General features: G+C 53.2%; 1 protein-coding gene across 1 annotated transcript; it reads right to left on the bottom strand.

The window, feature by feature from the left end:
- Nucleotides 1-53: 53 nt before the first annotated feature.
- On the bottom strand, nucleotides 54-27,094 carry NELFA (negative elongation factor complex member A). Its single transcript, XM_019453890.2, has 11 exons — nucleotides 26,770-27,094; nucleotides 7,884-8,055; nucleotides 6,515-6,676; nucleotides 5,220-5,309; nucleotides 3,626-3,756; nucleotides 3,461-3,530; nucleotides 2,999-3,087; nucleotides 2,196-2,307; nucleotides 1,135-1,412; nucleotides 937-1,036; nucleotides 54-793 (listed from the first exon to the last, which is right to left on the bottom strand). Exons 1-11 carry the CDS (start codon nucleotides 26,977-26,979, stop codon nucleotides 609-611), a joined length of 1,599 nt encoding a protein of 532 aa, XP_019309435.1. The 5' UTR covers nucleotides 26,980-27,094; the 3' UTR covers nucleotides 54-608.
- Nucleotides 27,095-27,781: the final 687 nt, after the last annotated feature.

The raw sequence follows: 27,781 nt of genomic DNA, 5'->3' as shown, positions 1-27,781 counted from the left end.
GGCCCTGGAGCAGAGAGGAGAGGACGGGCCGGCCCGAAACACCGCCGCGGGGCTTTCTTTAGAAAAGCTAGACTTTAATTACTCAGATGGTTTTACAATGAAAACAGGTACCAGAAGACCGGTCTCAACGCTCACAACCGTACAAAAGACAAATACAAAAGCTGCGGGCGGTGAGCGCGGCCCGCATCTCCCGCCCTGGGGTACTCGGCAGCCCTACCTCACCCTGTCCACCGCGCCAGGCATCCCTTTGGTCCCCTCAACCTCGTGGGGCGGGGAGAGCGTCGCACTAGCAAGGAAAAGCCCTCCTTCGTGGTCAGTGGAATTTAAGAAAAAATAAAAAAGATAAAAGTCTAATAAGCAGAGCTGTCGCTAAAATTAGGAAGTTATAACTTTTCTGGTTAACTTGAACATTCAAAAATGTAATATTGAATCCAAAAAAGTATCTGAAATCACACAAAAGGTAACCCATATTAAAATTTAAAAAACAAGTCCAGAACACCCCCGAGAAATGAACCTAAAGCTTTAGCGGGCTGGGGCCCGGTGGAGCCCGGGGAGCGGCCGTCCCGCCAAGCCCCACGGCGAAGGCCAGCATGGGCGGCGGGCGGCCCCTAGGACACGTTGGCCATGGGCTTGTACTTCTTGAAGCGCGTCCACTGGCCTGTGGCATAGTTCATCTCGAACACGGTGTCCACCAGCATGGTGGTGCTGCCCTGGCCGTCCGACTTGGGCAGGTCCTCCGTGTGCTCGCTGAGCTTGATCTGGATCACGTCGCCCTGCTCCTGGCACGGGTTCTCTGCGGAGGGCAGGGGCTGCTGGGCGGGGCACCGGGGACTGAGGAGCCCGTCCCCCCGCCCCTCCCGGGGCCCTTGTCCCCCTGCCCGCCCCCATCCCGCCGTCCCCCCCCCCCCCCCCCCGGGGCCAGCCACACACACCTACCTCGGGAGCCGGCCATGAAGCCCAGGATGAGGGCCTTCTCCGGCCGTGTGACTTTGTTGGCCGTCTTGAACATCTCCTGCGCGGCAAACATCTGCTCTCTCTGCAAGCGTGGACAGGGGTGTGGGTATCCGGGCACTGCGGGCGCCCCCACTGCAGCTGTGGGCGGGCAAGGCCTCAGCCCGCCCAGGGCACACCTACCGTGAGGGACAGGTTCTTCTTGGGCTGCTGCTGGGCAGGGGGCTGGGTCTGTGGGGCCACCATGGCCACCGGAGGCGTCTGGGCGGCCGGGGTGACGGCCGGGGGTGTGGTGGGCGTCAGGGGAGAGGTGGGCGTTGAGGGTGTGGATGCGGCAGGGCTCGGGCCGCTGTTGTACATGGGTGCCCTCTGCTTGAACTGTGCTGGCAGCGCAGGGCTTGGGGCACTGGGCTCCTCAGGCGGCCGGCTGGCCTGCAGGCCAGCCTCCCGAGAAGACGGTGCTGTAAGTAGAATGCGGTCTGGTGAGGGGGCGGGGACCCACGGGGGACCCACCCTCCCCCCCCGCCCTTGAGCTCTCCTGGGCTCCACTGCCCCTAGAACAAGGGGACAGGTCCTGCTCCACCTCCCAGGCCCTGACTGCTAGACCCCGTCCTGCCTCTGAGTCCCCAGTGGGAGGCCGTCTGGCCGAAGCTGGGGCCTAAGCCTGAACCACCGGCAGCACCTCCGGGCCCCGCAGGAGCAGGGAGTCTCAGGCTCTTCCAGACGGCAGAGGAGATGTCCAGGCCTGGCCCAGCCCCCTCCCCGCACCCCTCCCTACCGACACCCCCCCCCCCCCCCACGGCCCCGGTAACACAGGAAGGCAGCCTCCTCCAGCCCAACAGGGCTGCTGGCCCCCATGGCCCTCTCTGGCCACTTCCGCTCCCGGAGGGCAAAGCTAAGCCCGGTGACGCCAGAGCCCCAGAGTCAAGTCCATTACCCTGGGTCTACCTTTTTGTCAGAAATTCTGGGACTGTGAGGGGATCCCTGGACCCTATCTCGACGTCAGCTGGGCAACCCCCTCCCCCTCCTCCAGCTCCCCCACTCCCCACTGGGCCCTACGAAGGGGCCTCCAGAAAGGACAGAGCAGGTGAAAACTTGGGGTTTGCACCAGCACAGATGTCCTGCCGCCCAGGGAAGCGCCATGTGAGCAAGGGAGGATCTGCTCCCTCCCCAGCGGGCGGCAGTCCCGGGTGGGTGCTGGGGAGGGGTCTGGAGAAGGCTGAGCCGGACACCTGCCCGCTCACCTGGTGGGGTCTCGGAGCTGGGGATGTAGGACGAGGCCGGGACCACGCTGGGGGTGGCAGGCAGGTAGCTCGTGGAGGGCAGCGCAGGCTCGTTGTTCAAGGATCCGAGTTTCTGGAACAGATTTTATTACAATCCCTCCCAGAAGAGACCCAGGGCTCAGTGCTTCTCCTGGACGCCGGCCTGTGCCGGCTCCCCTGTGAGCCTCAGACTCAATCCTCCACCCCCACGGGAGGCACTCCCAACCCTGGGGCAGGACAGCGGGCACTGCTCTCCTCAGCCCCTATCTGGACCTGCCTCAGTGGGGGGTGGGGGAGGGGGGGGGCTTCCCAAACCAGCCAGCCAGGAGGAGAGAAAACACCACTCCACAACAGAAGGAAACTGGGCCGGAAACAAGCCATGCTCACAAGGCCTTTCTCCAGCCCTGGCCCATGGCCCCATCCCCACGAGCTGCGTGGGGATGGTCTGCGTGGACGAGAATCCGAGAAGCAGACTATGCTTACCCGCTGACCCCCTCCACTGTGGGTGGGACTGAGGCCCCAAAGACAGGTCCCCACTAGAGAGGGGAAACCAAGGCCTAGAGGTGAGGAGACTCACCATAGAGCCCCCCGGAGAGCACATGTGGGACACGCACACACAGCCCTAGTGCAACGCCTCTCGCACCCGTATCCACACACACACACACGCTCCCTACAGGGCACACTGTGTGGCTAACCACGTGTCGGCCGCGTGAGGAGCTGGGGGGGGGGGGGGTGGAGGGAGATGGGCGGTTGTGGAAGGCGCCCCTGCAGCGCCCAGGCCCCACCTGTGTGGACACCAGGCCGGCCGCGTAATCTGGGGTGGCGTTCTCCACGACGGTCTCCTCCTTGGCTGGCTTTTCCACCACTTCCGCATCTGCTGACAAAACAGAGTCCTCGCCAGTGGCCCCGACTGCGCGCACCCCACGAGCAGGCCCAGCGGGCCCCCGGGGTGCAATCCCGAACCGCCACACTGAACGTGTGCTTCAAACACGGTCTCCAGGCAAAGAACAAAGTGAGCTCATTTTCCAGAAGTCCTGCCCCGTGTGATCACCGCGCCCCAAGTTGAGGACCTAGCGTCAAGATAAAAGCCACCGGCGGGACGAGTCACCGGGAGAGGGACCGGCCAGGAAGCGCAGCCCCCAGATGGACTGCAGCCCAGACCCACCCCGATGCCTGACCCCCGGCTCCCCGACCGAGCGCCCGGGCGGAGGGCAGCCCAGACCCTGTAGGGAGCCCCGTGTACACACCCAGCGTCTTCCTCCTCCTCTTTGCCTCTCGGCCGGCTCCCACCATGTCCAGCTCAGAAATGTCGAGCAGCTGTCGAAACAGACAGAAGCCGGCCCTTACCCGCGGTGTGAGGGACACCGAGGCCGGTCTCGTGAGGCCGCGGATACCAGAGGGGAAGTGCCTACCTTCACTCCCCTCTCCTTCCGCAGGGGGGTCCTCGAAGGCGGGATGGGGGTCCGGTTCCCGGCGGGGCTGAAGACACTGGGGGTGGTGGGGCTTCTGAAGGGCGCCTGCTTCGGGATGCCTTTGAGTGGGGCTGCAAAGAGGTGGGGACCTCAGGGACTGGCCCGTCTCCCGCCACTCTCATGGTTCCCTCTGAGGAGCGAGGCCACCCTGCCAGCACACCGCCCGCTTCACCGGCCCCGTGACACCATGCGTGAGCCCAGCGGGTGCAACCCCAATTCCCACGGACCGCCGTGTCTCTGCGAGGGTGGGTGGAGGCGACATCACCAGCACACCTGCGACCCTGGGCGACCCTCTCCTGGTGGCCAAGAGCTCAGGTGTCGAGTCTGAGGGCAAGGCCATAGGAAGCAATGACATCACAGCCAATCTAGGATATTGTTGCCAAAACGTGAACAAAAACAGACACCGTGTCTGCAGCCATCCATCCTAACACAGCGAGCTTCCGATGGCACGGACGCGACTTCTACCCACGCTCCCTTCTTGTACCTCCCAGCAAACTGACCATGAAAGGCTAGATACCCACACACTGCAGCCAGAATCACCCTCCCTCCCTCCCTCCCTCTCTTCCTTCCTTCCTTCCTCCTTCCCTCCCTCCCTTCCTCAAGTTGGTCCTAAGTGTGTCAAAAAGAAGTCACCTGACACACAGCGACCTTCCCTTTCAAGCAGGGCCTGCCCCCCCACCGCTGGGCATCTAGCACCTCCCCACTCTCGCCCCCGGGACCCCATCTCCATGCTCAGCCCGCAGGCCTGCTCCTGCTCAGGTCTCCCCCCGTGAGCCAGGCCCAGGGCACACGCAGCCTCTGGCCAGCACTGCCCTCAGGACGCGTTGCTGGGGTGTGGAGAACCTGAGAGCTTTCTCCGGTGAGCGGGGTGGGCGGGCCTCTAGAAGGGACCCCGCAAGGCTTCCCTGTCGGCTCCAACAGGGTGCCCTCTGTTTTCAGGTGACACCCCTCCCCTGCTGCCTGGTCACCCTGGGCCCTGCCTCTTGCCCTTGGGTTGGTTTGTCCGGTGCCTTCTGGAGGCACGCTCCAGGCCACCTGTTCTCTGCTCCTCCTATCTGCTCCGGTGATGTGCGCGCAGGGCTGTTTCCAGCCCTGAGGGAAGGAAGAAGGTACGGCCCAGGAGCACCAGCCACCGGGGCATTTCGCAGTCCACCGTCAGTCCCGTCAGTCCCGAAGCTCTGCGGTGGGGCGGCACTCACCGTGTGCAGGGGGCGCCCTCTCCCTCCCCCCCCCACCCGCATCCTGCTCAAATTCTGGTCTTGCTCCTCTTGGCATGTCCCCGTATATCCTTCCAGGTCTTTCCGTAGGTGGAAAACCTGCATTAACCCTGAGCTCTCCTCATTCCAGCGTTCCTTTCCCAACACCTCTTAAGGCACCTTTGGGGCCCAACATTTAAATGGTGTGGCTAACCAGGAAAAACCGTCTTTGAAGTCAAACCCCAATCTCCGACCCAGAGGCAAGCCCAGAAGCAGGAAGGAGTCCTGCGGCTCCGTGCCCGGGCTGCCAGGGCGCAGCGCAGCGGGCAAGGCCTTACTTGTGGTGTCCATCTTCCGGAGCAGTCCCCGGCCCTTGGCATGGAAGGGCACGCCCGCGCTCCGCTTCAGCTGCTGGGCCGTCTCAGTGGCTGTAAGAGGGTTGCACGTGTCAGCAGCGTGTCCCGCGGTACATGTGTGTGGCGCTCACGAAATGACTCGCTAGGAAGTAGGTGCTGTAAGTATTCTCTCACACACACACACACACGGGTCTCTCTTCCTAAAGACACATTCATACGTTCCCCGAAGCCCAATGTGACTGCAAATGGTATGGTTTTTTGCTTAGAAGACCTACTTTCAAGTAAGGAGAGCCGTGGGGCTGCCCGGAAGGGGCAGAACCGTACTCCAGAGGGGCCCGGCAGGGGGGCTGGAGGGAGGCCTCCCAGGCACCCTGTGTGAGGTCTCAAATCGGGCAGCCCCGATGGGAGTGTCCTCACTGGACACTGATGACCGTGGTCATCAGGCAAAGTGTGTGTGGCGTTTCTCCTCGCAGACGCAGAAGTATGAGGAGGGAACGAGATTTTCCTGAGATGGCTCAGTGGGTGCTGGGGAAGGGGAAGGGAGCAGCGAGGCGGGGCCGGAAGCCTGGTCCCCAGCACTAGGCTCTGCCACAGGGGACAGCGGGGCCACCAGCCCCATGCAGCCACAGCACAGCACCAGACCCAAGACACTGTCTATTCTGAACTAAGAGTCACAACGGCTGGTGTGTTTTACCCAGATGCTTTGCAACCAGGGCATTTACGCATGTCATCGATACCAATTCTGTAGCCGTTCAAAATAAAAGTTTATCGGGATATGTTTTGCAATTTGGTTGAAAAGAATCAACTTCCTTGCCTTTTTTCTAGCAAATAACTTCCACACCCATTTCGCATGCTACTATCTGAGAAAACGTTAAATAAAATGCTCAAACATCTTTACAGTGAAATGCATGCCATCTGCAACTCCAGAAAAAGGCAGTTACAGGAGGGGCCAGCCTTTCAGGAGCTTTTGCCAGGCCACCTATCACTGCCCACATCGCTGTTTGCAGATTTCACTTTCTGTAACAAGATTACACTTTAACCCGAAAATTCTGAAGTTTCTAGAGCAGATTTTAGAAGACACAGTTTAGCGTAGCAGTAAATATTTCTAAAAAACTTTTGCAGACCTCGGTCTCAAAAAGACAGGTTCGGAGCCATAAATCAAAGAACTCTGAAGGTGAAAGCACAGACCGAGGCCGAAGCACGGCCGTGAGCTCGGCAGGGCGGCCCCGAGAGGACCGGGTCCCCACCAGCCCGGCGCCTAGATAGCGGACACTCACATTTCTGCAGGAGCTCTGCCCTCAGCGTGGCACTCTTCGGCTTCCTCTTTAATTGAAAATGTTTCACTGGGGGAGTGAGGGGTCCGGCGAGGGTCGTCAGGGCGTTTTTATTCAGGTACTGGCACTCCAGTGGCAGCATGGCCGACGCTTCACACTCATTCACTGCTCATTCAAGAACCGACACAACTCGTTAGGAGCTCCCTCACCCAGGCCACCGTCGCCACCACTGACGTGAAAACACAACCCAAAGTGCAGTTTCCTATTTACAGCTGCGGGTCTTCCGCTTTGATCCGTCAAAGACGGGCTCCCCAGCGTCTCCACTCCACCGGTCGCCCGCCAGTCAAGGCCACCCACGTGGCTGGTGGTCAAGTGGGTGGCCACCCACCAGGACGGGGCCCCACCGGTGTACATCAATACAACAATTTTCGGAGAGTGTCTCCGGCATTCCCAGGCTTCGGAAATGCCCAGACACACCCCGAGCAATAGGTAAGGTGAGTCTGTGGTCACCATAGGCTTCTCTCTGCAGCCTCCACGGGCCCCTGTCAGTGGTCTCTTCTGGCTTCTGCTGGATCCTGGCTCTCAGAAGCAGCACTCGGGTGGCTTCTCTGTCCCCCCAAGAGTCAGAACTCAGGGAAAACCCTTGAGGAAGGAGCTCAAATGCACCCCTATTTTTCCTGCCCCCCCCCAATAGGACCAGGCCCCACCCCCCTCCAGGGGCCAAGAAGCCCCCTGCAGCCGAAGACAAAGCAGGCCCTTCCCCACCTCAGAGGTAGACCTCACCTGGACCCTGGTCAAGATAACCACCAGGACAAAGACGTCCCGGGTTTGCTTCCCAGGGCTCCCAAAGACTCTGTGTTGTGTGGGGGGAATGGCCAGGCTACTGGCCCTGTGGCAGCACAGGCTCCATCTTTAAGGGGCACCAGCACCTGTCTCCAGACACAGAGAGATCTGGGAGGAACAGCCCTCCTCATCTTTCTAGGTCTTCTCTGATCATTTACGAGAATTTTCTAAATAATTTTCAGTTCAAGCTCAAAATAACTCAACTGGTGATACTTTAAACACACAGTTCTGCGCATCTCCTCTGTGCCAGGGAATGTTCTACGCTCTAGAGACGCAACCTGAATGGGCAGAGCCCATGGCCTCAAGGAGCTGAGCAGTGAGGAGCGGCTTGTGGGCTGTTGACACGCTTGGTATTCTGAGACTGGCCAGAAGCTGGGCAGCAGCTCTGGCGGGGGGTGGGGGTGGGGGTGGAAAATGCACACAGATAACATTTCCGGAACCACAGCAACTGCCCCGCAAACAACGCAACACTGTAGATGTCAAGTTCACATTTCCCTCCTCCCCACATAAAAAACACACACACAAATACCCTTTTCTCTAAGTTCTCCTAGAATATCTTGAACGTTGGGATTCTGTTCCTCAAGGTCAAGGTTAAGCGAGCCGGTGTCGGGAAAGGACTTCAGGATGTCAGCTACCATGAGAACCCAGGGGTCCGAGTCCAGGGTAGCCAGCTGGATAATCTCCGCCAGGGCGCCCTTCATCTGCAGAGAAAGGAGAGACAGTGTCCTGAGCCTGGGGGCTGCACGGCCACCCCTCCCGGAAGCCCCGCCCACTGCTGACAGGCCTTGGCAACCAGCTGGGGACAGCAGCCCCCGCAGGTGCAGGTGTCTGCACACCTTTGTTCCCAAACACAGACAGCAGCCCCCTTCACACCCCACTGAAGCTCTGTGGGGAAGCGTCCAGCCTCCACAGCAACCGCCTCCATGCCGGGCCCCCTCCTCACGGGAACCTGGGCTCCCCTTCCTCTGTGCTCCCCCCACCCCAGGGCCATCCCGCTCCCCTGGGCCACCACGGCCTCTGCCAGGTCGCGATGCCCACTCACACTGAGCGCCCCCACCTTCGCCTGTTGCCCACTCCCCCTCCCGCAGCAGCCTCTCCCCACAGCCTCCTAGATGGCTCCTAGCGGCACCCGGTGACCGTGTGCCAGGATAGCAGCAGGAGGGAGGGCTGTCCATACACAAGCCCCTGCCTTTGCCAGGCCCACACCCCCATTTAGGAAACCTGCTGATGGGGCACCTTCAGGAAGGAGAGGCGAGCTCACAGTCCTGACGGGGGAGCACGGATGCAGGAGACAGAGGGCCGGGGAAGGGGAGAAGGCAGGACCCTTGAGCCGCTGCAAGACCACACTAGCCCTACACTCACCCCACCTGGTCACTGGTCTTTCCATCCCTCAGACATGTGATTCCTCACTCCTGGCCCCGCAGGGGCAGCAACTGCCCTTCTCACCTGCACCACAGCTCCCTGCCCCCCTCCCATTCCCACCCACTGGAGGAGAACCCACGTGTGAGGTCAAAGCTTCAGGGTGGGCCCCCCTCCCCCTGCCAGCCACACACAGGGTCAGGTGCCAGCTGACCAGTTCTAAAAGGCCATATCTTGAAATATGCAGAAATATGTTCTTTGATGGTAAAAATGATAAACCCTGAAACCAACATTGTAACTATATGTTCACTAACTAGAATTTAAATGAATATTCGAAAAGAAAAAAAGCAGCAAACATTTATTTGTAAACATTTGTGGTAGGGGGGGCTTTTTGCTGTTACAGAAGAGTGCCGCCATCCACTGCCTTCCCCTTTACTTTCATCGAGGTATAATATAAGCTCTGTTCTGCGTTAAAAACAAAAAAGCACAAGTGAAAAATTCAACAATTTAAAAATTTTTTTAAAAGTTTATTTGAGAGAGAGAGAGAGAGAGAGAGTGCGAGCGAGCAGGGGAGGGGCAGAAAGACAGGGGGAGAGAGAGAATCCCAAGCAGGTTCTGCATCATCAGCATGGAGCCTGATGTGGGGCTCGAACTCATGAACTGTGAGATCATGACCTGAGCCAAAATCAAGAGTTGGATGCTTAACCAACTGAGCCACCAAGGCGCCCCAAAAAACTTAAAACAATTTTTAAAAGATGTTTATTTATTTATTTTGAGAGAGAGAGGGAGGAGAGAAATCCCAAGCAGGCTCAGCACTGACAGCACAGAGCCTAACGTGGGGCTCAGACTCACGAAACATGATATTGTGACCTGAGCCGAAATCAAGAGTTGGATGCTTAACCGACTGAGCCACCCAGGTGCCCCTCAAATTAAAACAACTTTATGCGTCCCTTGCTACAACAAGAAGAGCATAAAAACACGTCCCAGGCCAACTAAAATTGTGCCTAAGAAAATGACACGTACTGAGCGCCCAGCATTCTAAGTGGCTCAGGAAGATCGCAGGTTCCACCCTGGGCAACGGCTCCGAAGCATGAAGAACAAGAAACACACACAGACTGCATCTGAGGAAACTCCCGAATGTCCATACTCGCAAACGACCACGCAGACGAGAGGCTGCAAACATGACGTGGCCCACACCGGCGGGCGCTGCCTCACGAGCCGGGCGAGGGCAGAATCAAACAGGTGGGCGACGTGGGCAAAGGGGCAGAGAGACCGGAACCCTCTGGACACCGCTGCCGGCAATGCAAAATGATGCCGCGCGGGGAGCCAGCCTGGCTGTCCCTCAGTGAGACGCGCACGGAGTTGACCGTGCGACCCGTGGCTCCACTCCCTGCACAAACACAAGAGAACGAAAACGCACGTCCACCCAGAGACCTGCATGCCAACGGCTTTCTTCCTAAGAGCTCAGCAGTGAAGGGGTGACTCGACCGGGGTGTACCCACAGCACAGATGCAACCTGAACTTCAGTACGTGACGCTGAGTCAAAGAAGCCGGTCCTAGAAGACCACACAGTGGACCAGTTCCAGGTGCACTGTAGAGATGTGACAGGGGCCCGACAGGAACAGAAGTGACTGCTAATGAGGACAGGACACCCTGCTGGGGTGACGAACTGCTCTGGATTAGAGAGTGGTGATGTCTGCACAACACTGTGAACGTACCCAGACCACCAAACTGCACGTGCAAAGAACGAGTCCTGTATGAATATCTCAATCTGAGAAATTATGCGAGGCAGAAAAATCTGTGGGGGACGTGCCGGGAGGGTAACCGAGGGAAACTTAGCCAAAGCCTGCAGGATGTCTCCAAATCCGGCATCACCCCCGGGCCCGGGCCCCTGCCTGGGTGACGTCACACGCCTGAGCACCCAAGAGGCACAGCTGAGTGGTGTCTCCAGGAGGCGGCCCAGGCCGGCCTGGGACAGTCCCCATCACCAGGATGCAGCTCTGACAACAGCTGGGTCAGGAAGCATGTACTTGGGTCAAAAGGAGCTTTAATTCTGCGGGCACTGGCACAGTCACAGCCAGAGTCGAAGCGAAGAGGAAGAAAGGCAAAATCCAGTGCTCGGCAAATACTCCTCCAGAGCGTGTGATGCTGGTGACCGGTTACAGTGCCATGGATGTTTACAGCTGTCTCCAATAAAAACATAAAGCAGAGAAATGAGTTCAACAGAAGGTAACGGAGCAGTGAGGGCAGGAGCCCTGCGCGGACCTGGCGGGCGAGGGGAGGGCACGCGATGCCACAGGGAAGGCTGTTCTCCTTCGGCCGCTAAGTGTGGGGTCACCCGCCCCTCTCAAATTCCTGATTTTCTTCACACAACCGGACAATCTGATTCCAAATTCCTCTGAGAAAATCGACAAAGAAAAATAAGAGAAACATTTAAAAGGAAGGTAACGAGAGGGCGTTAATCTTAGCAGATGTGAAAATGCGTTATGAATGTGCCACACGAGGGAGAATGCTCCCTGTCTCTCACTTTATTTCCAAATAAGCTGCAAGTGGGTCCGATTTCAGTTTGAAAAATAAGACTGTAAAAATACTAGAAGAAACCCCAGGAATCTTTTTTTGTGACTGCTAAGTGAGAAAGACGTCTGTACATATGATTCTAAACCAAGGACCACAAAAGGCAAGAATATCAATTTTACTACACAACTATGTTGGCATGGAAAAACCCAAAAAAGTCCAAACCCCATAAATATAATCAAAAGAGCAGCGACAAGCTAGAGAAAAAGTACTTGCAACTCCTATCACAGGCATCAAACACACACACACTTGATCCTACAAGTCAGTAAGAAAAGGTTTACCAGAAAACGATTCAAAACTCTTAAAAATGCAAAGGATACTCAGCCTCACTCCATGTAAAAGAAATGCAAACGGAAAGGAGACAAGCTTCCCACGCGTGAGCTTGGCGGCGCGGGGCAGGTACCTGGGCAGGTGACCACCGCGGCCCCTCTGGGAGAACAGCCTGGACTCAGCCACCTCGGGCCAAACCCCAAATCTGTCACCACTCCCTGGAAAAGCACGGGCACATTCCCAGGCGTGCCTGTGCCACAACTCCCCTCCGCGAATAAAGGAACAGCAGCTGATGCCAGAACGTAAGCGGGCATAACGTCTACAAAGCTTTTACCTTAGCAACATGCGTCACAATTTAAATGCTATGTGCTCTCAGGGCAGTCAGCACTTCCGAGAACGTGCCCTCCGGCTCTCTTGCACACCCGGGCGAGAAGAACGTGCCCTCCGGCTCTCTTGCACACCTAGGCAACAGGACACTCAGGCAGAGCATTCCCGGCAGCAGAAGACGGGAACAGCTCTGCGCCCACCAAGAGACCCACCAGATAAAGCAGACTCTGCGAGGCAGTGAAGGGAATGACGCGTGCGCGATCCCCTCCCCAAGCTTCCCCAAGAGGAGATGTGCAGCTAACCAGACCCTCTAATGACTTAGTTGTTCTACAGACAGAGTCTCTCCCGAGAGCCAGGTGAGGTGCGGTGTTAGAGCTGCAGAAACAAGCAAGACACAAGACGTGCTCTCAAAACAGCTCACACATGAGCACAAAATAAACTGAGAACCCACCTGTGTTCACAAAAACCTAGTGGTTTTGGTTTTTTAATTTATTTTATTTTTTTTGAGAGAGAGAGAGAGACAGAGACAGAGCACAAATGGGGGAGGGGCAGAGAGGGAGACACAGAATCCGAAGCGGGCTCCAGGCTGAGCCGTTAGCTCAGAGCCCAATGTGGGGCTTGAACCCTTGAACCGTGAGATCATGACGAGAGCTGAAGTCAGAGGCGCCCCTGTTTTGGGTGTTTTCTTTAAGAGGACAAGTGAGAGCTGCTGTGTGGGGGGGGGGGGGGTGGAATCTCAAGCAGGCTCCACGCTCAGTGCAGAACCTGATGCAGGGCTCGATCCCACGACCCTGGGACCATGACCTCAGCCAAAATCAAGAGTCAGATGTTAGACCAACTAAGCCACCCAGATGCCCTGTAAACCTAGTGTTTTAAGTTGAACTGTACTCCTCCAAAAAGATATGGCAGAGTCCTAATGCCCAGTGGCTCAGAATATGACTCTATTCAGAAACAGAGCCTTTGCAGAGGTGGTCAAGTTAAAATGCAGTCATTGTGACTGGTGTCCTTATGAAGAGGGGAAACTTGGACACACACGAGATACTCACAGAAGAAAGACAAGGTAAACAAACAGGGAGAAAACAGCTCTGTGACTGGAGCGATGCTCCTATGAGCAACCAAACAGCCGAGGCCATCCCAAGTCAGGAGAGGCCACCCAGAGCCGTGAGACTATGTTTCTGTTGTTCTAAGCCATCTAGTTTGTGCTACTTTGTTACAGCAGCCCTGGCAAACTAATACAACAACCCTAAGGCAAAATGGACGGTAGTTTATAAAAATGTTAACAAAAAAAGGCACGGAGGTTAAAAACAAAAAGACTATTGTTATGGACTGAATGTGTGTTCCCTCAAACTACACGCTGAAGCCCTAATTCCCAATGTGATGGTAGTGGGAGGGGACGGGGTCCTGAGGGAAGGGGTGCCTGCCTTTTACAAAAGGGATCCCAGACCTCTCTTACGGTGTGAGCACACAGCCTGAAGGCTGCCGTCTGCAGGCCAGGAGGACAGCCCTCAGAAGACACTGAATCAGCTAGCACCTCGGTCTCGATGTCCTATAGTCCAGAATTGTAAGAAAGTAAATGTCTGGGGCTCCTGGGGGCTCAGTCCATTGAGCATCCAGCTTTGGCTCAGGTCATGATTTCGCGGTTCCTGAATTCGAGCCCAGCATTGGGCTCTGTGCTGACAGCTCAGTGCCTGGAGCCTGCTTCGGATTCTGTGTCCACCCCCCACCCCCCCACCCCCCCCACCCCCGCCCCGCTCCACCCCACCCCCTGCTTGTGCTCTGTCTCTGTCTTTCAATAATGAATAAACATTAAAAAAATTAAAAAAAAAAAAGAAAGTGAATGTCTGCTGTGTTGTGTTTCATTACGGCAGACCAAACCTCATTCATTCATTCATTTATATTTTAAATGTTTATTTTCGAGAGAGTGCAGGCAGGGGAGGGGCAGACAGAGCACGACAGAGGAGCCGAATAGGGCTCTGAGCTGACAGCAGACAGCCTGACACGGGGCTCAAATTCACAAATTATGAGATCATGACCTGAATCAAAGTCAGATGCTTAACCAACTATGCCACCCAGGCACCCCGAAACCATTTTTAGATTAAACCAAATCTTCAGCAAGAATTCCACCTTCAGGAGCGGCTGGGTCGCTCAGTCGGTTAAGTGTCCGACTTCCACTCAGGTCATGATCTCACAGTTCGTGAGTTCGAGTTCAGTGTCGGGCTCTGTACTGAGAGCTCAGAGCCTGGAGCCTGTTTTGGATTCTGTGTCTCCCTCCCTGTCTTCCCCTCCCCTGCTCATGCTCTCTCTCTCTCTCTCAAAAATAAATAAACATTAAAAGAAAAAAAAGAAGAATCCTATCTTCAACCGTGTTCTCATGGTAGCTTTCCTCGGGTCTCTGGGGGGAGGCAGATGCTTGAGTAAGGACCTTCTAGTTCTTGCCAAGAGGGCAACGCCGCATGCCCTAAAGCATGCACACAACACACTCTCTCTCTCATATACACACAGCGTCACAAATCCATGAGAAAAATGCATGCATCTAAATGCATGGTTGGACACAGATCTCGGACTCAGAACAGAGAAAAGTGAGACTGGCTTCCAATATAACAGCACGTACAAAGGTGCACTCCTGACGCATTAAAGACCTACCTGTGAAAGGAAGAACTACAAAGTGAAAAGAAACAAAAGAGGCACATCTAACGACTTCTTAAAACTTCAGAAGCACAAAACATAAACCAAAAACTTACTGTGTATTAAAATGAAAGATTTCTGTTCAGGGAAAGACAAATGAAAAAGTTAACAGGTAACAAAATGGCAGATGCAACCTGTAATGTTCAAAACCAGCAGCGTTTACTACCCAAAATATACAGAGTCCCTGCAAATCAACAAGACAGCAACCCCAACAGAAACAAAGGCAGATGCTATTAATAGGCAACAAACAAAGGAAATCTGACAAGGCAAGAACACAGGGGACAGATGCCTCAAATGAACACAAACTATCAATTTCCAACCATCTGATCCACAAAACCAGAAAAGTGGACAAAACCAGGTGTGAGAAGAGTGAGGGGGAATCAGGTACCCTCAGGCGCTGCAGGTGGGAGTGTGGACACTACAACGTCACCACTTAAGCAGATACATTGTGACCCAACACTCCCACCTGGGCGCAGATTTCAAAGACAGCTCCACAGTGACCCAGGGGTAAGAAGCCCTGTGCTACAGCACTGCTTGTTACAACCAAGCTGGTTGCAGCCTGCCACCCAGGGCTGGAGGGACGTGCACAGGGACACCAACTGCGGGGGCACAGTTGAGCAGGAGTCAGCCCATTTTTCTCTGAGGGGCCGGACAGTGACTATTTTAGGGCTTGTGGGCCACATGGGAAGGGAAGGGGAGGGGAGGGGAGGGGAGGGGAGGGGAGGAGGGAGGAAGATATGAGACAGGCTTAAATAAACTTTTCAATAACGTGCAAACATTCTTAGCTCACAGACCATACAGACAGGTCACAGGTCAGTTTATCAACCCTTGGATTAGATAAACAGCAACATGGCTGAAAATAATTAAAAATAATGTTTTGTCTACAAAAAATGAACTGAAGTGGGGCACCTGGATGGCTCAGTTGGCTAAGCATCGACTTTAGCTCAGGTCATGTTCTCACAGTTCATGACTTCAAAGACCCACACTGGGCTCTGCACTCAGTGCTGAGCCTGCTTGGGATTCTCTGTCCCCCTTTGTCTCGGTCCCTCCCCCACTTTGCGTGCCCGTGCATTCTCCCTCTCAAAAATGAACATTTAAAAAACTAAATGAATAAAAACAATTGCTGAAGTACGTAGACAATCTAATTTTACATCAATTAAAAGTAGTAAGTGGGGGTGCCTGGGTGGCTCAGTCAGTTAAGTGGCCGACTTCAGCTCAAGTCATGATCTTGTGGTCTGTAAGCTTGAGCCCCGCGTCAGGCTCCGTGCTGACAGCTCAGAGCCTGGAGCCTGGAGCCTGCTTTGGATTCTGTGTCTCACTCGTTCTCTGTCCCTCTCCTGCTTGCTGTCTCTCTTTCAAAAATATTAAACATTAATAAAAATTTTTTTTTTAAATATGTGAAGGGGCCCCTGGGTGCCTCAGTCAGTTACGAGTCCGAGTCTCTTTTATTTCGGCTCAGGTCATGACCTCACAGTTCATGAGTTCAAGCCCCAGGTTGGGCTCCGTGCTGACAAGCACCAAGCCTGCTCGGGATTCTCCCTCTCCGTCTCTCTCTGCCCTTCCCCCACTGGCTGTCTCTCTCTCTCTCTCTCTCTCTCTCTCTCTCTCTCTCTCAGAAATAAACTTCAAGGGGCGCCTGGGTGGCGCAGTCGGTTAAGCGTCCGACTTCAGCCAGGTCACGATCTCGCGGTCCGTGAGTTCGAGCCCCGCGTCAGGCTCTGGGCTGATGGCTCGGAGCCTGGAGCCTGTTTCCGATTCTGTGTCTCCCTCTCTCTCTGACCCTCCCCCGTTCATGCTCTGTCTCTCTCTGTCCCAAAAATAAATAAAAAACGTTGAAAAAAAAAAATTTTAAAAAAAGAAATAAACTTCAAAAGGTTTTTTAAAATATGGAAGACTTGCAACGTAAGACTGATAGAAAAGATGCTCAATGTCACCATCATTATGGAAGTACAAACTGACACCTATTAGGACGCCTGACCGTAGGGACACCTGGCTGGCTCAGCCAGGGGACTGTGCGACTATTGATCTCAGCGTTGTGAATTCGAGCCCCATGTTGGGCACACAGATTACTTAAAAATAAAATCTTTTTGAAAAAATGCCTAAAATTAGAAAGGCGCTACCAAATGTGGAAGACAACTGGAGCCCTTGTATGTCGCTGGTGGGAAGGTGAGTGGTACCGTCACCTTGGAGAGCAGTGTGCCTGGGTGGCTCAGTCGGTTAAGTGTCCGACTTGGGCTCAGGTCATGAGCTCATGGTTCGTGAGTTTGAGCCCCACGTCGGGCTCCCCGCTGTCATCGTAGAGGCTGCTTCGGATCGTCTGTCCCCCTCTCTCCTTGCCCCTCCCTCACTGATGTGCACGTGCAGGCTCTCTCTCAAAAGCAAATGAACGTTAAAAAGAAAAAGGACCCAGCCATCCCTCTCCTACACGCGTCCTCCAGAGAACAGCAGAGCACGCAGGGACATAGCCGTAAATGGGGCATGCCCATACCGAGGCAACCTACTCAGCAGTAAAATTATGAACTACAGGGAGCCTGGCTGGCTCAGTCAGTGGAGCGTGCGACTCTAGAGCTCGGGGTTGTGAGTTCCGGCCCCGGGATGGGTGTCGACATCACTTAAAGAAATAAGCTTAAAAACAAAAGTTATGAACTGTTAGCATACGTAACACATGGGTGAATATCAAAATTACACGCTGAGTGAAAGAAGCGAGACCTAAAAAACCCACTCTGTACGATTCCATGTGTATAATGTTCTATAATGTGCAACTTAATCTGTAGTGACAGAAAGCAGTTGCACGGGACAGGGCCAGGAGGAGACGTGGGTTGTGATCCGCCGGTACCTTCACTGTCCTAATGTTACAGGTGTGTACATGTCACATTGCACACCTTAAATACAGGCAGCTTAGATCACTTACACCTGAAAGGAAAGAAAAGTCCCTACCTAAAAGCAAGACGCTCTTTTAAACAGAACAGAATGGTTGTTGCCTACAGGGAACGTGGGAGCAGGATGTAGGGGTCAAAGAATAAGTGCGACAGAACAGACTTCGTAGGAAGGAAAAGGAAGCCAGTAAAAAGTTTGACAGCAGACAGAAGTAAGGGATGGGGTGGTAAGTCAGGCACTATCCAGACCATAACAAAGAAAGGAAGCCACTAGAAAATATGGAAGGGGCTACCCAGGAAAGAGAGGAAAGTCCCATATGCACCTAACTGCAGAATCAGGGAGAAAGGGAGAGAAACTGGGGTGAAGGCAATATTTGAAGAAATAACTGCTGAGATTTTCTAGAACAGACAGATTAAAGATAACTGTAATGTGAAAAGCCCACCAAAACGTGCCACTGGAAACTCGCAGGACGGCCGAGTGAACCACGGTCCTGTACCAACGGTCTGGGACCATCACAGCCGAGCCTACGGCCTGGTGCCAGGCTGCTGGCTCACCGTGGTGACACAGCTGCAGGCCAGAGGCTCACGGGCACCATCGCAGAAAAACAACAGAGGTACTAGGTTCCAGGGGGACAGCAAAGTTTAGGTGAAATTTCAATGAAGTGGTGAGTCCGTGTGTAAAAAAGGTCTGTGTCAGAACTGTGATGCAGACCCAGGTCCAGTGTCCTTGGAAACAACACAGGTAAGAGAGGTAGAAGTCACGTTCAGACCCTCCTCATCTGATGCTCCGCCCCTGGGTTGGAAACTGACGCTGCTTCTCTGTGTCTAAGCATCTGAGATCCTGCAGGTACAAGTGGGACATTTCCTTCTTCCTGAGTTCAGACAAACAAGTTTCTGAGTCTGTAATTTTAGTCAACGGTTTCTCAGTAAGACAGCCACGCAAGGGAAGGCTCAGCACTTCACAGCAGCAGTGTGTGTCCTTGGGGGAAACTGGGTATCATTTCCTGTGCAGCTGGCCTTGTCATTTTGACCTCCAGCTGAGAAATCTCTCGCCCTCCCGGTCACTGGTCACTGGAATCCCCAAGACTTCCCACGGTCACCCCGGACTTGGCTAACTCTACAGAATACACAGAATCTCCCAGTCCCGCTCTTCTAAGACTTCCACTGGCGCCAACGTCAGTGTCTTAGACCACAGTGGTCGCTGGTGTTATCCAGTAGCATTTATTTCCTAGAATGCCTTTTCAAATACAGCTCAAACATCCCAAAGTCACTATTTACATTTTATGACACTCTGTAGTCAGCAAAACACCTCACGTACATAATATCCTGAGATCGTTCGCCTCCATTTTCAAGGCATCATTCTGACTCCCCTAGCCAGAATAAAAATTTCTTAAAGAGCAGGAGCCCTAACCTACTTCTGTACCCCTTACTAAATAAACTAAAATACCGGATCATCCAAATCTCTTTTCCTCCCCCTGGTATTAGCCACAGACTGTTGTTTACTTAGCTTTTAAGAAGACTAGATACGTCATAAAACTAGTAAACTGGTTTCAGGATTTCACAATGACACACACACAGGTTGTAGCAGATGCTGTTGTGATGGTTAAACTTATGTGTCAACGTGACTGGGCCAGGGGGTGCCGAGACATCGGCCAAATGTCAATTCTAGGTGTGTCTGGATGAGATTAACATTTGAATTGGTACACTAGATAAAGTAGATTGCCCTCCCTGATATGGGTGGGCCTCATTCAACCAACTGAAGACAGAACTCCTGCTTGGCCAAAGTGGGACACTGGTCTTTTCCAGTCTTTGGCGTCTCCAGCTTGCTGGCTTTCTGACTAGCACTACCTATCAGCTCTCCCTGGTGTCTCGCATGCTGCTGCAGATCTTGGGACTTCTCTGATTCCTTAATCACGTGAGCCAACTCCTTCCACCACCACCCCCGTATATGGCATATGTGAGTATTTATAGGGCGTGCACTCACGCGCGCACGCACACACGCACACACACACACACACACACACACACACACCCTGTTGGTTCTATTTCTCTGGAGAACTCTAACACACTGTGGACACATCCAGCCCAATCATCTAGTCCCCCTGTATCTATAGTCTTATATAGAAAAACTTAATCTTTAGAATGACATTTCAAATGTATTAGATACTTAAATAACTTAAAGATAATTAAGATAGCTAAGTGAATTAAGATGTTTCAGCATATTTGCTTGGGGCACCTGGCTGGCTCAGTTGGTAGTGCATGAGACTCTCGATCTTAGAGTCGTGAGTTTAAGCCCCATGCTGGGTGTACAGATTACTTAAAATACTAACAAAAAAAAAAAAAAAAAAAAGAGGGGCGCCTGGGTGGCTCAGTCAGTTAAGCACCCAACTCTGGCTCAGGTCACGATCTCATGATTCATGCGTTCGAGCCCCACAGCAGGCGCTCTGCCGTCAACACAGAGGCCACTTCGGACCCTGTCTCCCTCTCCCTCTGCCCCTTCCCTGCTCACAAACACCCCCTCTCTCTCAAAAATAAATAAACATTTTAAAAAATGGGAAAAATAAAAAAGTTTTATACCAAAAAAATAAAAATGCTTTTCAGAAAAGTAAACTACCCAGAATGGCCTAATCCTTTTGCAACCTAGCCAATAATTCCTTTATTGTAATTTCTTGTAATATAGGGGCACGTGGCTGGCTCAGTTGGTATAGCATGAGACTCTTGATCTTGGGGTCATTGAGTTCAAGCCCCATACTGGGCGTAGAGCTTACCTTACACACACACATACACTGGTGTGGGGGGTGCCTGGGTCTGAGTGGCTCAGTTGGTTAAAGCTCTGACTCTGGACTTATTTTCCACTGAGGTCATGATCTCACAGTTAATGAGATAGAGCTCCGTGTTGGGTAGAGCCTGCTTGAGATTCTCTCCCCATCCCCTCTCCCAATCAGATGCGTGCACATGCATACTCTCTCTCTCAAATAAATAAATAAAAATTGTTTTGGTATTATGAAGTCCCAGAACTACATATATTGATATATATCAGTGAAAGAAAGCTGATATATCTATATTAAAGTTGGACCAAAAAAGACTTTAAGCACAAAAAACATTACCACATACAGAAAGCTCTATATAAAGATCCATGGTTCAGCTTAACAGGCAACTAAAACAATTCTAAACTTGCATGCACCTAATAACATAGCCTCAAAATATATAAAGCAAAAGCTGATAAAACGGTAAGGAGAAATGGACAAATCTATAATCATAACAGAGATCAACATACCCCTCTCACTAATAAATGAAGTAATTCTTTTAAAAATCAATAAGACTACAGTAGACCTATACAATACAATAAACAAACTGACCTAATGAACATATACAGGGCAATGGAACTCAAAACTAGTGAATAAATCTGCTTCTCAAGTTCAATCGCAATGTCTACAAAAATTGACTACATATTTTGCCATTAAGCAATCTTAAATTTCAAACTGAAATAATGTAGACTGTATCCTGATGAGCACTCAATACAGCTAGAAATCACTAACAAAACATAACGAAAATCTCTCCCTCTCCAATGTACAGAAACTAAGAAACAATTCTAAACTACACAGTGTCAGTGAAGAAATCACAGAAATGAGGAAGTATTGCGACTTAACGAAAATGCTATTTAACAAAACTTGCAGGATGCAGCTAAAGCTGTGATTACAAAAAACCTTGCGGCTTTATACGTGTATCTTAGGGAAAAAGCATTGAAAACGAGGTCAGCTTCCATCTTAAGAGATTCGTAAAAGACCAAAAGAAAAAAGGAAATACAAGGAAGAAGATAATGAAAATGAAAAAAAGTAGTTAAACGGATAACAAATACATAACATAACAGAGAATATCAACAAAGCCAACAGTTGGTCCTTTGAAGTTTTATAAAATTAACAGATATCTGGTGAGATAGATCAAAAAAAAAGAAAAATGAAAAAGGGACCATCACTATACATGCTTCTGATATTAAAAAGACAAGAGGATATTAACTACTTTATGCCAATACATTTGAAGTTTTAGTAGAAACGGTCAATCCTTTAAAAAAAAAATAACATCAAACTTTTACTTAAGAAGAATATAAAACAGGGTGCCTAGGTGACTCAGTCAGTTGAGCATCCAACCCTTGATTTCAGCTCAGGCCATGATCCGAGGGTCATGAGATCTAGCCCTGCATCCCACTCTGTGCTGACATCGTGGAGCCTGCTTGGGATTCTCTCTTTCCCTCTCTCTGCCCTTCTCCCACTCACACACATGCACACAGCACTCTCTCTCAAAATAAATAAATAAACTTTAAAAATAAAATAAAGATAATAAATAAGAAAAAAAAATCAATACTCAAAAATCTCCCCACAAAGGAAATCCAGGCTCCCCCACATAGCTTTATTACTAAGTCCTACCAAACATTTAGGAAGAAATAATTAGATTATTAAACTCCAAAGAAAAGGAAAACAGAGGCTACACCACAATTCCTTTTATAAGGATAGCATAACTTCAGTACCAAAATATGACAAGGACAATTTCAAAAAGTAAAATTAAAGGTTAATTTCACCCAGGAACATAAATACAAAATTCTTACACAAAATATCTGGGCAACATATATATAAATGACTAAATTAGGTTTGTACCTCAGGGGTGCAAAGCTGGTTTACAATTGAAACTATTCTATAAATGTGGTGAGTTACATGCCAAGGGATATTTTAACCATCTGACAAATTTCAAAATCCATTCATGTTCACACTATTAGGATGGCTATACCAAAAAGACTGACAACAACAAAGTTGGGAAGGATGTAAGAAATTGGAACACTCAAAAATCACTCGTGTAAAATGTAAAAATGCTGAAGCTACTATGGAAAATAGTTTGGCAGTTCCTCAAAATAGTTATGATCCAAACAATTCTTCTCCAAGGCATATACCTGAGAATTGACATCCAATGTCCACATTGAAAACATATGCCCATAAAAATTTGCCATGAACTTTCACAGTATTATTCATAATAGTAAAACAGTATAAACAACCTAAATGGCCATCAACTGATGAATAAAATGTGTTCTATCAATACAGTGGATATCATTCAGTTGCAAAAAAGAAATGAAATACTTACACGTGCTACAACATGGATGAGCCTTGAAAGTAGCCCGTCCCCAAAGACCACACATTGTATGATTCCGTTCATATGAAATGTCCAGAATAGACAAATCATTAGACACAGAAAGCAGGTAAGTGGGTGCCTCAGGCTAGGGAAGGGGGGTAGGGCTGGAGGGGGAGACTGCTAATGGGTACAGGCTTTATTTGGAGGCTGATGAAAATGTTCTAAAATTGTCTAGAACGATGGTTACACAAATGTGAAGATACTGAAAGCTGCTGAACTGTACATTTCAAATGAGTGAATTGTATGCTTTGTAAATTATATCTAAATAGAACTCTTAAAACTCATTCATGATTATAACTTAAAACAAAATCTAGAAATAGAGAAGAATTTCCTTAACCAGACAAAAGCTAGCCATCCAAAATAATAGGAAACATAGTCTTTACTGGCAAAACAGTCCAAGTTCTTCCTGTGTGATGAGAAACAAGACAGAGTCCTGGTGAGCCCAGTAAGGCAAGAAAAAACATAACTGGAAAGAGAATAGGAAAGACACAGAGAAATAGTTTACAGAAAAAATTATTGCAATTAGTAAGCCTTTGGCACAGATACTATTCACAAACTCATCTAAAAAATAAAATTTTAGGGGCGCCTGGGTGGCTCAGTCGGTTGAGCGTCCGACTTCGGCTCAGGTCACGATCTCACAGTTTGTGGGTTCGAGCCCCGCGTCGGGCTCTGGGCTGATGGCTCAGAGCCTGGAGCCTGCTTCCGATTCTGTGTCTCCCTCTCTCTCTGCCCCTCCCCCGTTCATGCTCTGTCTCTGTCTCAAAAATAAATAAACTTAAAAAAAAAAAAATTTAAAAAAAAAATAAAATTTTAACAGATACCACCTACAACAGCATGAAAAATGTGAAATATCGAGTAATACATCTAACAGGATGGCAGGCCTCTGTGGAGAAAATCGTTAACAGTTCATAACAAATATCAAAGCAGATCTAAATAGAGAGATATGTCCATATTCACAATCTATCAGATTGAGTATTATTAAGACGGTTTCACCCCAGAGTGCGTCGTGAGTTCAAGTCGGTCTTCGATGTCGGTCAAAACCCCAACGTGAGGTATGTGTAACCTCAGAAGGGAAGATCAAACACACGTGGAAGTAGAAACGACCAAGAATAGCCCGAGATGCCCCTGAAGAGCAAAACGGGAGGGGCTGCTTGTCAAGGCCTCTGTGTCAAGTGGCAGTAAGAGGACTCAGTGGGCTATGAGCACAATGACGCATTCTAATAGCCTGAAGAAACAGAGCAGAGCCCAGAAACGACCCGACCGGACCGACCCGACGCGGTGACAGTGCAAATCAGCGGGGAGAGACAGCTGTTTCAGCAAGTGGTGCTGGACTAACTGGACATCCATTTGGAAAGTGAAATTGCACTCCCAGCCTCACAGCACAGTCAATTGCAGGTGGACTGAAGGCTGGCAAGTGAAAGGCAGACTGTGCAGCTCAAACCGCACAGCAGGAGCCCCGCCCCCCCCCCGGCCCCCCACAGGGAGGCACATGCCAGACCAGATCAAATCCGTCCCAATCCTGAGGGAGGCGGGACTGGTACAAGCACACACTTAGAGCTAAGAGCTTCTGAACGTCCAAAGGTTCCAGGAAAGGGGCCAAGTCAAGCTGAAACTGGAAAACGTCTGTAACATATATAACTGAAAAAGGACTGCTACCCAACGTGCGTATGTATGGATATTTTCAACCTACAAAGCAATTTAAAAAAGACAGGAAAACACAGAAGATTTGAATATTCACAACAAATAAAATCACACAGTGAATAAACACATGAACCACATTAGTAGTAGTAGCTCAACCATAATAGTATTAAGGCAAACACAAGTTAAAGCCGCTGAATGAAGCGCCTACACTTAATACTGTAGTGCACATTTGAAAGCTTTAAGAGAGTAAGTCTTTAAAAGTTCTCGTCACAGGGCTCCTGGGGGGCTCAGTCAGTAAAGCGCTGGACTTCGGCTCAGGTCACGGTCTCATGGCTCCTGAGTTCCAGCCCCTGAAGGGGCTCTGCTCCCACAGCTCAGAGCCTGGAGCCTGCTTGGGATTCTGTGTCTCCCTTGCTCTCTGCCCTCCCCCACCCCCTCTCAAAAATAAATAAACATTAGGGGAGCCTGGGTGGCTCAGTGGGTTGAGCTTCCCACTTCGGCTCAGGTCACGATCTGTTTGCGAGCCTGGTGCCTGCTTCGGACTCTGTGTCTCCATTTCTCTCTCTCTCTCTCTGTCTCTCTCCCCAACACACACACACTCGTACTCTCTCTCTCTCTCTCTCTCTCTGAAAAGTAAACATTAAACACTTTTTTAACGTCCTCATCACAGGAAACGATCTGCGTATATGATCGATGTATTCACGTGATCACACAATACATACAAACACTGCATCGTTATGCTGCACGGCCGAATATAACTAATGTAACTGTATGTCAATTAGACCTCAATCTAAAAAATGGAGTAGGTACTTTGGGAAAAAGCAAACAAGAAAGCCTCACCAAACACCTTCCCACACCCTCCAGGCCGGCAGGCGCCGGTGAGGAGTCCAATTTGATACAACCACTTGGAAAAACAACTCAGCATCGCGCCGAACCCCCCCCCGCCCCGCCCCCGAGTTCCAATCCCAGAAACTGTACCCTGGACAGAGACACGCTTACGGACACCCTACCGCAAACACCACGACGCGGGCAACAGCAGGACGCCAGCGCACAAAGCTGGCCGCCGGCCACGGTCTCCCCAGGTCGGGGTGGACGGAGAGCTGCCTGCCCCGGGAAGGGAAGGCCACTCGCAAGGAAAATGGCCCAGGGCCGGCGGCAGAGCGGACGCGCCACGCCGCACGCGCCACGCGGGAAGCGGCAGCCCCCGGCCCGTTCCAGCCGAGCCCCGCCCACTACCGGCCGGGCACCCGCCGCGGTAAAGGCACGCGGGCCGCGGGCGGGGAGGCCGGGCGGCGCGGACCGGCCCCCCGCGGGCGCTTCGGCACAGCTCCCGCACAAGCCACCAAGCACCGCAGCGCGGCTGCGGGCCGCCGGCACCACGGCGGGGCTTCGGTATTCGGGAAAACTAGTGTCGCGTGCACGAAAAGCGACGCCAAGGACCGTCCAGGAAAGCACAGAGACACGCCCCTGCCCACTGACCCGGAAGACGGAAAACGGGAGTGTGGCAAGACTCCAAGGATTCGGGGCCCTAAACGAGCGGCTGTTCTGCAAGGGACCGAGACTGCGGGGCCACCAGGGCCGCAGCTCCTCCGTCCCGTCCCAGACGCCCCGCTCCGGGAACCCCCGTCCTCCGGGCAGCTCGCCGCCCCCCAGGCCGCTCGCAGCGCGGGAGCCCGCCGCAGCCCTGCCGCCAACAGGTGCCCCGGCCCCGCGGCCCCCGCCCCAACCTCCCCTCCCGGCCAGGGCGCACCGGCCGCTCCCGACCCCGGGACACCGGCGCGAGCAGGGTGGGGCCTGTGGCGGGGGACGGGCCGGAGGGGGGGGGCGGGGCCTGGGAGGAAGGAGTGAGGATCCGCGGGGAGGGGGTGTGAGGGTCGGGGACCAGGGTCCCGGGAGGGAAAGAGGATCCTCCGGGAGAGGGGTGTGAGGGGGAGGGTCCGGAGCGGGAATGACGGTCTGCGGGGAGAGGGCGTGGGGAGGGGGCCCGGAGCGGGAATGAGGGTTCGCGGGGAGGGGGTGTGAAGGGGAGGGTCCGGAGCGGGAATGAGGGTCTGCGGGGAGGGGGGTGTGAGGGGGAGGGTCCGGGGCGAGAATGAGGGTTCGCGGGGAGGGCGGATGAGGGTCGGGGACCAGGGACCGGGGCAGGAATGAGAGTCGGAGGGGGGGGGGAGGTGTGGGGAGGGGGTCCGGGACGGGAATGAGGGTCCGCAGGAAGGGGTGTGAAGAGGAGGGTCCGGGGTGGAAACGAGGGTCCGCGGGGAGGGAGGTGTGGGAAGGGGGTCCCGGGCGAGATTGGGGGTCCGCGGGGAGGGGGGGGTGAGGGGGAGGGTCCCGGGCGGGAATGAGGGTCCGCGGGGACGGGGGGGGTGAGGGGGCGGTTGGCCGTGAGGGTCAGGGCCAGGGGTGCGAGGGGGTACGTAGGGACGGTCGGAGGGGAGGGAGCAGGACCCGGGGTCTCTGGTCACTGGAAGGGGCGGCCCGGGCCCCCACCGCCGCCCGCCTCACCTCGTCCACGGTGCGTCGCGGAAGGTGCAGCGTCCCGAGCAGCAGCTTGAGCTTCACGGCCGACGAGAGGCCATGGAAGCAGAGGCGGATGTTGTCGATGACCGCGGCGGTGAGCAGGGACGCGATGCTGGGCGGCGCCCACAGCTCGTCCGTGGCCCCCAGTTTGTTGTGCAGCCACAGGCCCGTGTCGCTCTCCCGCATGGACGCCATCTTGGGGGGGAGAAAGCCGGACGCCGCCGAGCCGGCATCTTATGAAGACACCTACGCGCCCGCGGCGAGGACCCCCAACATGGCGGCGCCCGCCCGGACGAGCCGCGGTGACGTTTCCGGGGGGGCGGGGCCTCGGCGAGACGCTTCGCAGCGACGCCGAGGAAGGCCCGCCAGCCGCCGTAACATAGCATGGCGGCGTCCGCGGCCGGCTCTCTGGAAGGCCGCGGGAGATGACGTCGGGAGAGGGGGTGTCGTGCCCAAGCGGCGGGTGGGCGGGGCGCCTGGGAGCAGAGGCCGGCGGAGGCCGGCGGAAGTCCAAGCGGGTGCTGCGTGTGCTCACTTGCTGGGTTGGCCGACGCCCCGGGGCGCCTGCCCGGCTGCGCGGGCCTGCTCGCTCCCCGTCGGGCCGCGAAGCAGATGGGGCCCGGCTCCGCGCCGGCCAGGCTGTCCAGGGTGGCCCGGAGGCAGGCTCACGCGTGCTTCCCTTGCGCATGCATGCCTTCCTGCTTGCATTCATTCATGCAGCAAAGTGCACGGAGCACTTGCTTTGTGCCTGGTGCTGTTCCAGGTGCTGAGGATACAGTAGCGAGCACAGACCCAAACTTCGCCTTTGTGGGTTCCTCGATCCAGAGGTGGTGTGGAGAGAAAGAGCTGGGCGGGGGTGGGGGCGGGGGTGGGGGGAGTGGGCAGGAGTGATGGGAGGACGGAAGCCTGGCCAAACCTTCTGGTCCCCAGTGCCGCTGTTTGCCATTGGCCAGGCAGCTGTCCCAGGAAAGGACTGGGTGGCTCCATGTCCTCAAGG

The sequence above is a fragment of the Panthera pardus genome, unplaced genomic scaffold (genome assembly GCF_024362965.1).
Source record: "Panthera pardus isolate Hobbes unplaced genomic scaffold, ASM2436296v1 HiC_scaffold_13, whole genome shotgun sequence".
Classification (NCBI taxonomy): Eukaryota; Metazoa; Chordata; class Mammalia; order Carnivora; family Felidae; genus Panthera; species Panthera pardus.
Note: the sequence above shows the minus strand (reverse complement) of the source record. Positions and strands in the feature narration are given on the sequence as shown.